General features: G+C 37.0%; 1 protein-coding gene across 1 annotated transcript; it reads left to right on the top strand.

Annotated features, from left to right (window-relative positions):
• The first annotated feature begins 15,735 nt into the window (after positions 1–15,735).
• Positions 15,736–17,777, top strand: LOC145098471 (protein FAR1-RELATED SEQUENCE 6-like). The gene is made up of 6 exons (XM_079036103.1): positions 15,736–15,893; positions 16,005–16,207; positions 16,252–16,262; positions 16,379–16,616; positions 16,884–16,948; positions 17,157–17,777. Exons 1-6 carry the CDS (start codon positions 15,736–15,738, stop codon positions 17,775–17,777), a joined length of 1,296 nt encoding a protein of 431 aa, XP_078892229.1.
• The last annotated feature ends 234 nt before the right edge of the window (positions 17,778–18,011 follow it).

Genomic DNA, 18,011 nt, shown 5'->3' with positions numbered 1-18,011 from the left:
TGATATGCATTTATTATTACATTTAAATACTATCTATAATTTAATAAAATAAAAGTAAAAAAAACATAAAATGACATGTGGAATAAAAATTAATTTAAAATAACCACAAAATTACATGTGGCAAAATAAATGAATATATGACATGTAGTAAAAATATCTTTATTTATTACGGAGTATATATATATATATATATATATATATATATATATATATATATATATATATATATATATGGTTTCTAGGGTTTAGTCTTGTTTTATAAATACTTTGTATAAGAGTAGAGAGAAGAATACATAGTTAGGTTTTATTTTTATTAGTTTGGATGTATAGACGATTTGATTCATAGCGAATAAATTGAACATGTTGGAAAATGGTGAGTTTGTCATTTTTTATAGAAGTCTCGAAGACACAATATAGGGGTTAACATAATAACCGAAAAAAGCTACCCAAAACCAAATTAACCGAATTATTACTAAAAAAAGTTTTTTCGGATTCTATTTTTGATTAACCAAATAGATACAGTTCAGTTATAGATTTCATCCAAAATTGAACCACAAAAAAAATCAAACCATACCAATAATAGTAATAAATGTTTTGAATATAATATAATATTAAATATATGGTATGTAATTATATTTGGAACTAAAAATTTAAAAGGAATTATTAGGAATTACATGAGATACATAATCTTCGATATATTATGAAGGCTATAAACACCGAATTGTTCACTTTTTTATAACAATGTTCTTGATATTTTTTAGTTTTTATAACAAGTTATTTTTTTTTATTTTTATCTCATTTTCGACCGTTATAATTAACCGCTATTAATTATTGACCATAACTATTAACGAAAAAAAGCATTAACTAAAACCAATATTAGCCAATATTTAATGACTACCAAAATGCATTAACCACTTATAATAGTTATGGTTCGGTTTTAGCTAAAAATCAAACCAAATCATCACATATACACCCCAAACACAATATTAAAAAACTTTAAACCAAATATTGAGGTTATAATAAAATACCAGTGTCAGCAAATGAAATATATCCAGTACGATTTTTATGTTTTAGAAATAGTGCAAATGGAGCTTGTCTAGCAAGTGTTCTATGTTTCAGAATAGATACAATTCATTTTGAAATGTCTTCCAAACTACATTTTTAACACATATTTGTAGTAAGTTTACAATAGATACAATTTATTTATGTTTTTTAAAATTTTAAAAGTTCATGAGCTGGATACCAAATCTGGAACCGGTTACCATCGTTTTCGGTTTCTGTTCCAACTTTCTAAGAACCATTTATTTCGATTCCAGATGGTTAAGGCAAGAATCCTCTGTTCACCCATAGTTTTAAGCATGATACCTAATCTTTCAATCAAATAAAATATATAAAAGTAGGTTATGATATGTATACTTAAATATTTTTTAATATTATATACTTATATAGTTTCGTAATTTTGTTTTGTAATGAAACGTTGAAAGATAAGATGATTGGGGACTGCAACAAAGAGACAGTGTTGTGAATAATATGTTGGCGTCCCAATTAGCCATCGAACAAAGATGGTCAAACTTGTGTCTCCCAAAGGCATTCACCATCTAATCACAATATTTAGAGGGAGCAACAAAATTGTTTTTAAGATTTTAGCAAAACGTCCAAAAAAAAAAAGCTAATGCTATCAAGACTGAACCTAATGGTAACTTGTAGGCCACAAGAAATGTCCCATAATTGGTAGCGATCAAAATCTTTTGCAAAAAGATTTCCATAAACTCCTCTTTGGATGGACGGTGTGATGACTCGGCTATCATCGGTGCGAATATATATATATATATATATATATATATATATATATATATATATATATATATATATATATATATATATATATATATATATATACTAACTTATAAAATAAATCCTATTATTTCTATAAATAAATCCAATAAAATAATATTATTTTTTTAAGACGTTCAATTCTCTATGCGTAAAATACAACTAATCTTGAATAAAATAATATTAAATTTTAATCTGATTATCTTTGAAATCTTATCTCTTTCAAAAATTTAACCTGATCTCTTATCCAATTAAAATAAAACAAATAATCCATTATATAGGCCATTTTATTTGTAATTTTTTTAACCTTTATTTATTATTTATGCCCTTTAATCGAAATTGACCAGTCAGTTGTAAAATCAAATACTTTGTTTAATATTAAGAAAAAATATCAATGGATGATTTATGACTAATAGAAAAACAGTATTCCATTTGTTATTCATGTTCCATGAAATATGGTTGTATTAATTTTATTATTTTTCGGTTTAAAACTTTAGATAGTAAAGTAGATAATAGGATATATCCGTTTAGACTTATATGTATCAAGCAAACCGAGTTGTTAAGATTAACTTTGATTCTCCATTTTATTAACTTTATCAATACCAATAAAGGTATAAGCAAGTCACTTCGTATGGATGTGTCCTGATTTCCAAAATGAAGGACTATAAACGTACACTACACACCAAAATATTTATTTTCTTTTGTATTGCGAGGGTTACATTTATTTGTTGTCGTAAAACCGATCGATAACAATATGCATATGTTTTGTGTTACTTGAAATTTAACATGTTTCCGTATAGAACTTATTGCCGAATGAGAAACTATTTTTCGCCGCCACTTTGCACGGGTGTACGGCTAGTATATATATATATATATATATATATATATATATATATATATATATATATATATATATATATATATATATATATATATATATATATATATAATCTAACTATTTCTATAAATAGATTGAATAAAATAATAATATTTTTTAAGACGTCAAAGTGTTTAAGCTTAAAGTACAATTAGATATTAATAAAATAATATTAAATCTTTATACCACTTATATTTTTAAATAGTCCAGTATATTAAAAATAAATTACAACTATCTAATGCATATCTTTTTAATCGCATTTTATTCGGCCTTATCTTTTCCCCATTTATCGGCATAAACAATTCTTAATGCATAAAAGTTTTTGATTCAATTCATTTAATCTCTAATATGATCAAGTCTTCATTAAATCCTAAGATCTCGGGCTCACTGAATCCTGATTTTTCGGCCTCTTTCCCTTTTTTTTTAACAAAAGCTAGAATTCGTCATTTTCTAACCTATTTCTAAAAGACCATCGCCATCAGATCGCGTTCCCCTTTTGTTCCTACTAAAAGAAAAATGTAACAGCCCGGATTCCCAGAAGAGGATCAAGGCAAGAGGAGACCAAAGAATGTGCTAATCCAGTGATTCCTGAGCTCAGAGACTTCATTTGAGGTAACCATTCGTTCCTTTCTCAGTCCTTGGTGTAAATCTTAGAGTTAGGGTTTCTCTGTGGAATGATCCATGGAGTAATTGGCCTCTTCTCGTGTTGGTGCTTTAGATCTGGACCCAAAGAGGTCCAGAGGCTCTTTTCCCTCAAGCTTTATGAGTGTTAATGGAGGCCATGAGCTTAGAATAGCATTCTAGAGACCATATCATCAAATAAGGCCTTTGAACCTATGCATGAGCACCAAGATAGTAACTTTACGTGATGTATGTGCTTGGAAGGACTGGATCTATAAGTTATTGGAATGGATCTGACCTTAGGAGTGAGTTTGAGTTTATGCATGGCATAGACTCGCCGAGTCTGAAGAACAGACTCGGCGAGTAGCATGAAGATTGTCCATAACCACTCAGCGAGTGGTCTTGCCGAGTTAAGGGGTTGACTCAGTAAATCAGGGAGAGTCAGAGAGGGTTGACGGGTGGACTGAGTCAAGCTGGCACTCGCCGAGTTGTTCTTCAGACTCGGCGAGTTGAGTCGTGGTGGCCCCGCAACTTATGCCGGGTGGAACTCGTCGAGTTAGGAAAATACTCGACGTGTCGAGAGAGGATCCCAGGGAATCAGTGGATGTGTATAGACTCGTCGAGTCGCTTTAGTGCACTCGCCGAGTCCGGTCAAAGTTGACAGTTGACCATTGACCAATGTTGACCTGTATTGACTTGATAGGGTTAGTCAACCTTAGTTGTGAAGTGTTATTTAGAGATATATTGTGTTATAGGAGGACTATAGATCGGGTGATCGAGCACGAGTGATTTCAGGGATTTGCGAGTTACCGAGATACGCGAGGTGAGTCTTCTCACTATACTTTACCTTGAGTAGGTAATCAGAGTTATGTGACAGAGTATCTGTATGCTATATGTATGTTATGTGTTGTACTGCATTATTTCTATGTGATTTATGTTGTGCATGTTTATAGAGTTGGAACCGGAAGGTTCACAGAGATAGAACCAGAGGGTTCACAGAGTAGGGTCCACGGACCCACAGAGTTATAGCCTCGAGTGGCTAATATGTGTTACGTGTGGTATTTTGGGGAACTCACTAAGCTTTGTGCTTACAGTGTTTGGTGTTATTTGTTTTAGGTACTAGTGATGACCGTGGAAAGGCGCCAGCTTGATCAGTACACACACACGGGATTTTTATGTTATGAGATCTTGGGATTGTTATATGGCATGGATTGAGTTTCAAACATTGATGTTTTTATGAATATTAAACGAATTATGTTTTTATAAAATGCGAAAAATTGTTTTGAAATATACGGTGTTACAAAAAAATGACTCTTGATTTGTGTTTTCATTTAACAGCGATACATATTTCATCGCTGCACACTTGCTGCTCGAGTTGTGTGTACGATCAGTCCGCGCCCGAACGGTGATTTCCCAAAAGACCCTCATGTTATGTGATCTTGATATTGATATGATGTATTCTCATGCTAGAGTAGGATATGTACTCTTATTAGGACTAGAGTGGCCTTATTTGTGATGCCTTAGCGTAGGCAGAGGTGAGCTGCTATGAGGTGCTTGAGAGTGAGTAGGTAGCAACGAGGGGCTTATGAGAGATCGGTTAGAGAGTGGATTATGCATGATAGAGTACTTGGAATTTGGGATCCGAAGAGGAGGACTTGGGGTGTATTCTAATACGGTGTGGACAGTAGTATTGGGCCCGTACTACTGGAAGCACCGGGGCGATGTACAGCCCAAGTAAGAATCTTTGGAATACCAAGGATCAAGGAGGAATGAGTTGTCGAGTGTGAGTATGTTCGAATGGATTCTAATTTATCATATGTTGTATTTCAGAGGTAGATCATGGTGAGGACACGCCTTATGCCTGAGAGCAGTGGGGCCAGTGATGAGGAGATCCGCCAGATCATCCATGAGGAGGTGGCTGCGGCCATCAGGGCAGAGATACCAGAGATGTTAGGGTCTATTAAGACCACATTGATTGAGACCTTCAACGAGCATTATGTTGCTCTTTCTGAGGCTGCTGTTGCAGCGGCCACCACAGCTATTGCTGCCACGAGGCTGCAGGGTGGTGATGCGTTGCTGTTCCGAGAGTTCAGCAACACAAAACCGTCGGAGTTTGATGGGACCCAGGACCCGGTGGCGGCTATGAGATGGATTTCTGATATAGAGGGGTGTTTCTTCACTTGCTCATCTCCTAAGCATTTGAGAGTCCGGTTCGTGCTGAACCAGCTTCGCTTGGGAGCGAAGGACTGATGGAAGTTTGTGACGGCGCACTTTACACCTGCTGAGCTTGCGGCAGTGACCTGGGAGAGGTTCACTGCCATGTTTCAAGACGAGTACGTTCCCCAGGTGGAGAGGGAGCGTTTGGCCCAGGAGTTTCTGACCCTCAAGCAGGGTACTGAGTTTGTTACGGTGATTACCAGGATGTTCCACGAGAGGGCGATGTTCTGCCCTGAGCACGTGTCTACTGAGCAGGCACGTATAAGCCAATATTTGAGTATCTTGAGACGAGACATTCGGGATTTTGTGGCGAAATCCTCGTACCGGACATTTGCCGAGCTTCAGGAAAATTCCCGGAAGAGGGAGATTGAGCTAGAGACTCAGGCTAGGGAGGAGGCGGAGTCTCAGGGGAGGGATCGACGACCAGCACAGTCCTAGCCGGCAGCCAAGCGGGCCAAGCCCACTGATCCCAAATCAGGGAGCCAGAAGGGACACACTTGTGGGAAGTGCGGCAAGGGTCATGATGGAGTCTGTAGAGTGGGGTCTTGCTACAAATGTGGCAAGGAGGGGCATATGGCCAAGGACTGCCCCAAGGGGTTTGCGGTGTGTTTCCACTGCAGCCAGACCGGACACCGGAAGGCAGAGTGTCCGCAATTGCGGGGATCATCTCAGGGATCACCTCAGGGATCTGCCCCTGCCGCCATTAGAGCTACCGAGAGTCGGCCAGTGAAGGTCGAGGCGCCGAGAGCACGAGGGAGAGCCTTTCAGTTGACCGCAGAGGAGGTCCGCACAGCGCCCAATGTCGTGGTTGGTATGTATTCTTTCGTGTATTTATTTTAATGTTAAGATATCATGATTATATTATGTTATGCGTAGGTACTTTTCTTGTGAATTTTGTACCTGCCTTGGTGTTATTTGACTCGGGTGCGAGTTGGTCTTTTGTGTCTTTAGCATTTAGTCAGCAGATCAGTCTTAGTCGTGAGGCGTTGAGTCGGCCTCTGAGAGTTTCCATAGCTGACGAGAGGGTGATATATGCCATGGAAGTAATCCGCGGGTGCGTATTCGAGATCTTCGGGGTCGAGTTCCCGATTGACCTGGTTCCTATCGCGATGGGCGATGTCTGTGTCATTGTGGGCATGGACTGGTTGAGCAGATTTGGTGCGGTTATCGACTGCGAACGACAGCTGGTGACCATACGAGACCCTATTGGGGGAGTTCTTACAGTGTACGACAAGGGTACCCGTTCTGGGTCAGCATTTTGTTCGGTCGCTAGGGTGAGGCAGTGTCTACAGCATGGTTGTAAGGGCTTTGTGGTGTATGTGATGGATTCGAGGGTTGATTCAGAGAGGCCGAGGTCAGTTGAGGAGGTTCCGATAGTGCGTAAGTTTCCGGATGTATTCCCAGAGGAGTTGCCGTGTGTGCCTCCTGTGAGGCAAGTGGAGTTCAGTATTGATTTGGTTCTGGGTGTCGCGCCTATCGCCAAGGTGCCTTATCGCCTTGCACCTCCAGAGATGCAAGAGTTATCCTCGTAGCTCCAGAAGGATGGTTCACACCGGATGTGCATTGATTACCGGGAGTTGAACAAGCTGACAATCAAGAACCGTTATCCGTTGCCAAGGATCGATGATTTGTTCGATCAGTTACAGGGAGCATCTTGGTTCTCCAAGATTGATTTGAGGTCTGGGTATCATCAGGTGAGGGTTCGAGATGAGGACGTCCAGAAGACAACATTCAGGACGCGTTATGGGCATTATGAGTTTGTGGTGATGCCTTTCGGGCTCACCAATGCCCCCACAGTGTTCATGGATCTCATGAACCGAGTGTGCAATCCGATGTTGGATCGGTCGATGATTGTATTCATCGACGATATTTTGGTATATTCGAGATCTAGGGAGCAACATGAGGAGCATCTGAGGGAGATCCTCGGAGTTCTGAGATCGGAGAGGCTTTATGCCAAATTCTCCAAGTGTAATTTCTGGTTGCGAGAGGTCTAGTTCCTAGGACATCTCGTTAACCAGAAAGGGATATTGGTCGACCCGGACAAAGTCAAGGCAGTGATGAGTTGGGAAGTGCCGAGGTCGCCTTCCGAGATCAGGAGTTTCTTAGGGTTGGCAGGTTATTATCGGAGATTTATCAGGGACTTCTCCAAGATCGCGGTGCCACTCACCAGGTTGACCCGGAAGGGTATCGCTTTTTCATGGGGCCCCGAGCAGCAGGCCTCCTTTGAGACGCTTCGCCAAAGGTTATGCGAAGCCCCGGTGTTAGCCCTCCCGGAGGGGATGGAGGACTTTGTGGTATACTGTGATGCATCGATCTTGGGGTTGGGAGCGGTGCTGATGCAGAGAGGGCATGTGATAGCATACGCATCGAGGCAGCTGAAACCTCATGAGACGAGGTATCCCACCCATGATCTAGAGTTGGGGGCAGTGGTGTTCGCCCTCAAGATTTGGTGTCACTATCTGTATGGGGTTCGGTGTACGATATACACGGACCATAAGAGTCTGAGGTATTTGATGGATCAGCCCAACCTAAATATGCGGCAGAGGAGGTGGTTGGATGTGGTCAAGGATTATGATTGTGAGATTCTGTACCATCCGGGCAAGGCTAATGTGGTAGCCGACGCCCTGAGTCGCATGGCGGAGAGCGCCCCATTATGAGGTGTATGTTTGCGATTGACCGTGATGGCTCCGGTGTTGGACACCATTCGTGGAGCACAAGCTGAGGCCGTAAGATCGGAGAACTAGAAGAGAGAGCGAGTTTTTGGGTTGGTATCGGAGTTTGTTACCAATAGTCGGGGGCTTATGACTTTTCAGGGGCGTATATGGGTACCGTTTGTTGGAGGGGCGCGTACCATTTTGATGGAAGAGGCTCATCGGTCGAAATTTTCGATCCATCCTGGGGCCACTAAGATGTATTTGGACCTGAGGAGGGAGTATTGGTGGCCCTGTATGAAGAGGGATGTTGCATGGTTTGTTGAGAGGTGCTTAACCTGCCGTAGGGTTAAGGCCGAGCACCAGAGACCGCATGGTAAGTTACAGCCGTTGGAGGTTCCCAAATGGAAGTGGGAACAGATCACCATGGATTTTATCACCAAATTGCCAAGGACCACTAGGGGAGTCGATGCAATTTGGGTGATTGTGGACAGGTCGACGAAGAGTGCCCACTTCCTTGCTATTAGTGAGAGCTCCTCCGCAGAGAAGTTAGCAGAGATGTACGTGCGGGAAGTGGTATCTCGGCATGGGGTGCCGATCTCGATTGTCTCAGACCGGGATGTACATTTCACTTCTAGATTCTGGAAGAAGTTTCATGAGGAGTTGGGTACTAGGCTGCATTTTAGTACCGCATATCACCCCCAGACGGACAGGCAGAGTGAGCGAACGATTCAGACGCTCGAGGACATGCTCCGGGCATGTGTGTTGGATTTCAGGGGAAGTTGGGATACGTACTTACCCTTGGCAGAGTTTTCCTACAACAACAGCCATCATTCGAGCATTGGTATGCCTCCCTTTGAGCTGTTGTATGGGAGGAGGTGTCGGACCCCCATTTGTTGGGGAGAGGTTGCACAATGTGTGATGGGCAGTACAGAGATCGTGCTTCAGACGACAGAGCAGATCTAGCATGTCAGATAGAGGTTGTTGACCGCCCAGAGTCGTCAGAAGAGTTATGCGGACAGACGCCAGTCCGAGCTTGAGTTTCAGGTTGGCGACCTTGTGCTCCTGAAGGTCTCTCCTTCGAAAGGAGTGATTCGATTCAGGAAGAGGGGCAAGTTGGGGCCCCGATACATTGGTCCATTCCGAGTGGTCGCTAGGGTAGGTAGGGTAGCCTATCGTCTGGATTTGCCAATAGAGCTGGGGCAGATTCACGACACTTTCCATATGTTGCAATTGCAGAAGTGTATAGCCGATGAGTCGGCAGTGGTTCCATTAGAGGATATTCAGGTGGCTGCGAGCCTGAATTATGCTGAGAGACCAATGGCAATCAGAGATCGGAAGATCAAGGTTCTGAGGAACAAGGAGGTACCCTTGGTTTTGGTTCAGTGGCAGCATCGGAAGGGGTCCGAGATGACTTGGGAGCCAGAGCGTGAGATGCGTGAGCAGCGAGACTTCAAGGGTGAAGTCTAGTTCTAGTGGGGGACAATTGTAACAGCCCGGATTCCCAGAAGAGGATCAAGGCAAGAGGAGACCAAAGAAGGTGCTAATCTAGTGATTCCTGGACTCAGAGACTTCATTTGAGGTAACCATTCGCTCCTTTCTCAGTCCTTGGTGTAAATCTTAGAGTTAGGGTTTCTTTGTGGAATGATCCATGGAGTAATTGGCCACTTCTCGTGTTGGTGCTTTAGATCTGGACCCAAAGAGGTCCAGAGACTCTTTTACCTCAAGCTTTATGAGTGTTAATGGAGGCCATGAGCTTAAAATAGCATTCTAGAGACCATATCATCAAATAAGGCCTTTGAACCTTTGCATGAGCACCAAGATAGTAACTTTACGTGATGTATGTGCTTGCAAGGACTAAATCTATGAGTTATTGGAACGGATCTGACCTCAGGAGTGAGTTTGAGTTTATGCATGGCATAGACTCGCCGAGTCTGAAGAACAGACTCGGCGAGTAGCATGAAAATTGTCCATAACCACTCAGCGAGTGGTCTTGCCGAGTTAAGGGGTTGACTCAGTGAGTCAGGGAGAGTCAGAGAGGGTTGACGGGTGGATTGAGTCAAGCTGGAACTCGCCGAGTTATTCTTCAGACTCGGCGAGTTGAGTCGTGGTGGCCCCGCAACTCATGCCAGGTGGAACTTGTCGAGTTAGGAAAATACTCGACGTGTCGAGAGAGGATCCCAGGGAATCAGTGGATGCGTATAGACTCGCCGAGTCGCTATAGTGCACTCGCCGAGTCTGGTCAAAGTTGACCGTTGACCATTGACCAATGTTGACCTGTGTTGACTTGATAGGGTTAGTCAACCTTAGTTGTGAAGTGTTATTTAGAGATATATTGTGTTATAGGAGGACTATAGATCGGGGGATCGAGCACGAGTGATTTCAGGGATTTGCGAGTTACCGAGATACGCGAGGTGAGTCTTCTCACTATACTTTACCTTGAGTAGGTAATCAGAGTTATGTGACAGAGTATTTGTATGCTATATGTATGTTATGTGTTGTACTGCATTATTTCTATGTGATTTATTCTGTGCATGTTTATAGAGTTGGAACCGGAAGGTTCACAGAGATAGAACCAGAGGGTTCACAGAGTAGGGTCCACGGACCCACAGAGTTATAGCCTCGAGTGGCTAATATGTGTTACGTGTGGTATTTTGGGGAACTCACTAAGCTTTGTGCTTACAGTGTTTGGTGTTATTTGTTTCAGGTACTAGTGATGACCGTGGAAAGGCGCCAGCTTGATCAGTACACACACGGGATTTTTATGTTATGAGATCTTGGGATTGTTATATGGCATGGATTGAGTTTCAAACATTGATGTTTTTATGAATATTAAATGAATTATGTTTTTATAAAATGCGAAAAATTGTTTTGAAATATACGGTGTTACAAAAAAAATGACTCTTGATTTGTGTTTTCATTTAACAGCGATACATATTTCAGCGCTGCACACTTGTTGCTCGAGGTCGGACTCGGCATGGGCTTGATTTTAGGGTAAAATGACTCCTCTTTGATCTGGTTTGGGCAAGGAACACGTAACCTATGTTTATGGTCGTCGCCTTTCTCACAAGTGTCACACTCTCCTTTCTCTGGCAAGAAAACCCTAACATATCACCACTGTGTGTTTGCTTGTGTATACAGGAGCCAAGTCTTGGCCATCACCCATCAATCAATATCAATTGCAGTTGAAATATTCATCTCGAAGCATTTTGACATGATTTGGTTGTTAGTAAGGTTTCTCTTGATTCCTATTTTTTGTTTATTACTTATTTGCATTTGTATATAGATTGATATGGAGTTCATTTGTGGTAAAATTATAGATTTTACATTCTACTTTCATGTGAATGTGATTGGGTGTGTGCTTTGTAATTCATTTTGCTTACAAAACCATGGTATTTTGCTTGTGTCACTTACTGATTTGATTGCTATCTTCACCTTCTGTTCCTGCCGGAAAAAAATAGCGACATGTGCAAGGTTCAAAATACCTAAATACCCTATTCTTATTTTCCATCCATTCTCACTCCTTCTCCAATCTATTTCATCTATTTATTCAACATATGTTCTCTTATATAACTTTTTTATTTCATGATTGACTAATGTTGCGGGATCTTTGACTTTGACAGCTTCCATTTTAATCTTCAAGTCCAACCCAAGAACAAAAGATGACTTTGTGAGACTGTCGATTATATCCTCATTACTTGCCTCATTCTGTTGAATCCCGAGTTTCTGATCACATCCCCCTAAGGAAGAGTATGACCATTTTTAAAAACCGATGCTTACATTCTATTACAGAGTAAAAAATATTCTATTTTTAACAGTGAAAACAAGAAAAGACTACATAATCGATGGAAACAGGAAAAGACTACATAATCGAGAATTGAGACCTAAGAAGTCTGGAATCTTCCAAGAGTCAATATATCAAATCTTGAAATTGAAAATAAAGTTGAAATCATATTTTCACTTTAAACTAGCCAAGTGGTGTCTTCCTCCATTCAAAGATTTAGAAACCTATGAGTTTTCAAGGTAAACAAAATTATTTCAAATAAGAAAATCAAAGGCGTGGAGTCCATATTCCTCAAAGACATTTTGGTCATTTCATGACAAGCAAATGTAAGGACAGCCAACAAAATATATATGGATGTTGCAAAATAACTTCGAGGTGAAGAGACTTGGAGCCAAAAACTAATTACCTAAATAATTCTAAAGAAAGGGATTTGGTCGCTTTTCTTTTTGCCATAATTGCATTTTTATCTATATACTAAATAATCTCTTTCACAGTTATAGATGGAAGCTTGGGAATGCATAGAGGGAAGCTGTGATACATAACAATCTGTTGTCAAAACCATGGTTACAGATAGGTTATGAGCATCTTAAAAGTTTTTGGTAAAAATATATGAATTAATCCTATAAATTTACTCAAAATATGTAACTCCTTTATGTTATAGCAAAAAAAATCAATTTACTTTGAACAACCATTTGATTATGAAAAGACAACAATTTTAAAAAAATGTTCAGTTTTGATTAAACATAGTAAAAGTTAGAAAGAACAATGATCTTTTTGTATTTTAAATCTTTTGTGTCAGCTTCCTTTTTTTCATGTCTTTGGTTAGTAATCATGTTTTTGTTCTGGTGGTGAGGGTTTACTTATGAGTTATTTTGTTGTGAAAAGTGTGTTTCTAATCAATTTTATTTGTTTTGTAGTTAATTATGTGAAACAATGTATTACTTTACAGGCTTTTTACTACTTTTGTGATTGCCATATGTTATGGGGGAGGGGATGCTAAGGAAGGATCAGAGGGGATGGGTACTGCTTGTGGCGGCGAATGCATATAAAGAAAGTTAATATAAACTAGGTGGTGACCCATACGTGCGTTGCGGCGTGGACACCACGCATGTAGTTTTCAATATCATAAAATAAACTATTTAGATTAAATGATTGTAGCATATACGTACAACATTTGTTATGGTCGTTGATACATCAAAATGTAAAATCTGGTGAACTTGGGTTTATTGTTTAAAGGTTTCATTCCATTTTTTGATTTAAGCTTTAGAGGTCTGCAATAAAGTTACCGTTAAATTTGTTGTAGAATGGTTTCATTTATTGTTCCATTGCTAATTATACGTTAATGATAATTAACGAAAAATAAAATTAATTGAGTTAACAATCTTTGATGAAGGGTAAAACAAAAAATAAATTCTATGAAGGAAAAAATATAAAACTGAAAGAGAGCAACAAAGATAGCAAAGGGAAGTCTAGAAGGTGAAGGAAAAAACATGTAAAGCGAAAGAAAAAAAAAAGTTCAAATATCCAATAGATAGAAAAAGAAGTTAGAATATCTAAGCGTTAAAACAGACACTTGAAATGAACACTAAAATCCTCTCACAAACCTTATATATATATATATATATATATATATATATATATATATATATATATATATATATATATAAAGTTTATTACAAATTAAAACCATATGATCAACATTAGTGGCCTTACCTGTTTTGAAGATCTCTATATTGTCGACAACGTAAATCATTCAACTATGAGTTAAATTATAATTTAATCTTTTTATTATTATAAAACATGTAAATTAAATTATAAGTTTTTTTTGCGCAAAAAAAAATATCAACTTTATAAATTACTTTCTGAAAAAAGTTTTCGCATCCGCCGCTTAGCGCGGGCAAATGGCGTGTGTGTGTGTGTGTGTGTGTATATATATATATATATATATATATATATATATATAGGTAGGTTTAATTGACAAAAAAAAGGTTGAGAATGGGGGAATCATTCTCAGCCAATCATTTATCTAACATGTTCAAATTAAAAAAAATGCGCGTGTCCATTTTCATTAAGGGTATCTTTGTAAATTAGCTACTTTTTTACATAGAACTTACATGTTCGTTGTTATCACTTTCCAATTTGATGATATATTTATCTCGTTTGAATCGGATATGAGGAATTCATTATCAAGATTATTTTCTTTATATAACTCGTTAGCAATTATACGTATTCATTCCATTAATCGTGAAGTTTCGCATTTGTGTTTCAGTTTTCTATTTCGTCTTCAGTTTCCGATTTAATCAGGTATTTATATCGTTTGAATCGGATAGATCGGAGTTCATCATCAAGATTATTGCTTTTTATAATTTGTTTGGAATTACGCTTATTATCTTCGTGTTGGAGTTGTTTAATCGGAGTTCATTATCAAGATTATCAAGTTTCGAATATGTATTGGAGTTATTTCATCGGATTTTTGTTAAGTAGTTTGAGATATTTATTTCGAATCAGAGTTGATTTAATTTTTAATCGGATATATCGTTGTAGTTTTTACGCTCTGTACCGAGAGAGATTACTTAATTACATCATCTGATCATATATGATTTAAGTTTCTTTTATATTTGAAATTAACCAGGTTTTCATCTTTACGACTTTTTTTGTGAGATATATTCGATATTAAGATTGTTTTGGTTTATTTATATAGATCATTTGGTGTATTATGTCGAATTCTAGTGTTATTGATGGTGATTTATATTCTTCTATGAGTGAGAGTGAAGAAGAAGATGTTGAGAACTTATTTTTTGAAGGTATCAATTATTGAATTATTTTGTTGTTTTTAATTTTGTTGATTATCATTTATTTACATATGAATATGTTAATATAAATAAATTGTTGTCTTATTCATATATAAATAAACGTGTGATAATTGTAATTTCGGATTTATTATTTTTTTTTTGTTTTATTCGTATATGAATAAGTTATGTTTTATTTTATATATTTTGAATCCTCATGAATTTTATGTATTCATATATGAATGTTTTTTGTTTTATTTATATGAGTTATATGTATTCATATATATTATTGTTTTATTCATGCATTATTATTTTAGGTGGTGAATCTTCAAGTTCAGTACATGATGCATAATATTGTGATGATATAATTGGAGAACATGTCTATAAGCCACATGTACCTGTTCAACTTATTCCACTTAAGGGTTTAATCTTCATATCATTAAAGTTGGCTATCAAAATGTATTCTGAGTATGCTGAAATTGGTGGTTTTGATGTTAGACTGAGCACATTGTCAAGGTTTGATAACAATATTATAAAAAAGAAACATGTTATATGTAATCGTGGTGGTAAACAGAAAAAGAAATCTTGTGACACATTAGGTACAAGTGGTGTTAGGAGGAAACGAAATTCAAATTCAAGAGCTATTGGTTGTCAAGCAAAGATTATATTTGAATATGTGTATGGAACTCCAGATTATAAAGTTTTTCAGTTTGATGAACTTCACAACCATCCACTTCAGAAGAGAAGCGATTTAAAAAAAGCGAGACAAACGTCATATTCAGAAAAAGAGTTTATTGTGTGTGCTTCCACATCAAAAATAGGTCAAACTATGGCTCATAAGTTGAGGGCAAGTTTGAGAGGTGGGTATGAGTTTGTAAAGCCAAAAGTAGTTGACTATAAAAATTTAAGGAGAGGTATCAACAGGGTTATTGGTTATAAAGATGCCCAGATGATAGTAACACAATGAATGACCGTCAAGCTCACTATCCAAATTACTCATTTGAGTTTAATTGTCAAGATGATGTTTTGAACTGTATGTTTTGGGCTGATGAAACGGAGAAGACATATTATGCTGAATTTGGTGATGTTATCTCGTTTGATGCGACTTTCCGAACAAACAAGTAAGTTATTTTATCTACTTTTGTTTATAGCTTATTCATATATGAATATTTTTATATTCACTTATTAATACATCAAAAATTGACTTTAATGAACATTTTTTTGTGTGTTAGGTATCAAATGGTTTTTGTTCCGTTTACTGCTATTGACCATCATAAAAAATCGGTTACTGTTGGATCTGGGTTGCTAAGCAATGAAAGCATTGAGTCTTACTCTTGGTTGCTTAAAGCATTTCTTAAAACTCATAGGAAAGAACCAACACTTGTTTTAACCGATCAAGATGTTGCAATAAAACAAGCTGTTGAGAATGTGTTTCGTAATTCAAAGCACCGATTATGTATGTGGCATATAATGAAAAAGTTGAAAAAAAGGTAATATTTTAATATATTTCAAATATATTACTTATTAGTATATTCATTTATGAATATTGATTTTTATTTTACTTATTATTATTTATTCATTTATGAATATTTTTGTTTTAATACAGATATCAGATGATTTATTTACTAACACAGACTTTAGAAAAAGGTTTTCAAAGCTTGTTTGGGACATTAATATGAAACCTGATGTTTTTGAGGTGAAGTGGGGTTTGCTTATGAAGGAATTCAATCTTGAAGACACAAGATGGTTTAAATACATGTTTACAATACGTGATTCATGGATACCTGGATATTTTAGTGATATTCCAAAGTGTGGTTTGATGAAGACTACATCAAGGTCAGAGAGTATGAATTCATTCTTTAATAAATACTCAGAAAGTGGGAACTTACTTTTGAGTTTCATGATGAGTTACGACACTGCCATTTAAAAGCAAAGGAATACTCAACGAGATCTTGATAAGGCATCAAAGAAAGCATCATATAAAATGCAAACACCTCGAGAAATAAAACTGCAAGCATCAAAGGTTTATACAAGTACATTATTTTTTGAGGTGCAAAAAGAAATATATAAAGCATGTTTTTTCTGTACATACTCATATGTTGGTATTGAAGATGGTTGGGAAGTTTACATTGTGCAGCACAACAACAGTAAAAGTGATTTAAAAAATAAATTTAAGGTAATTTTACTAGTTTTTTTTTATGAAAAGTGTAATAATATTCATATATGAATATGAGAATATTCATATATGAATATGAGAATATTCATATATGAATATCAATATTCATATATGAATATATGAATATTATATGAATATATGAATATATGAGTGTTGATATGAGTAATTTTATATGAATGTAAATGTGTAAATTCTGTTTTTGTATCAGGTTGAAATAAAAGTTGAAGAGAAAGAAATAAATTGCAGTTGTGAACATTTTAAGCCTATGGGTGTTTTATGCAGACATGCTTTTACAATAATGATGAGATGTGGTGTTAAAGAAATTCCTGAAAGGTACATTTTGAAGAGATGGAGAAAGGATGTGATATCAAGAAATTATCGTTTTACTTATGTTCAATCTGATTCAGGTGATTGTGAGAATGTAAAGCTAGTCAATGATTCATATTATAGTTTTGAATCATGTTTGGATATTGTAAGAGATGACAAAAAGAGATTGACTTTATTTGTTGAGAAGCAACAAATGTTGTTAAAGGAATTTGAGAGTGATTATATTTATCCTGGATTGAAAAGCAAGACAGATGGTGAAGTTGTATGCAAGCGTTTGGGTGTTACTATTCCTATTCCAGAAGAGATTAATATTCATGTTCCTGAAGTTCAAAGCAATAAAGGTTCTGGAATCAAGAAAAGAATTCCAAGTGCAGGTGAAGTAGCATATGAAAATTCTAAAAAAGAACATAGAATGTGTTCAGGATGTGGAAAACGAGTTCCACACAATTTACGTACTTGTCCAGAAAGAGTTGGAGCTGCTAAATCAGCAAAAGACAGTTAGGGATGTTTTAGTTTTAGTTTTAGTTTTTTTTTTTTTTTTTTTTTTTTTTATGTTTTTTGGTTTTATTCATTATGAATATATGCAGATAAAAACAATAAACAATAATATTCATGTATGAATAATACACATTTATATTGATATGGTAAATTGATATGTTGATATTTGTTTTTAAATTACTATAAAATAAGTTATATTGATATTGTAAATTATTCATAAATGAATACAAATATGTGA

This window comes from Lactuca serriola, chromosome 4, assembly GCF_051521515.1.
Source record: "Lactuca serriola cultivar US96UC23 chromosome 4, Lser_US96UC23_V15, whole genome shotgun sequence".
NCBI classification, from domain to species: Eukaryota; Viridiplantae; Streptophyta; class Magnoliopsida; order Asterales; family Asteraceae; genus Lactuca; species Lactuca serriola.
Note: the sequence above shows the minus strand (reverse complement) of the source record. Positions and strands in the feature narration are given on the sequence as shown.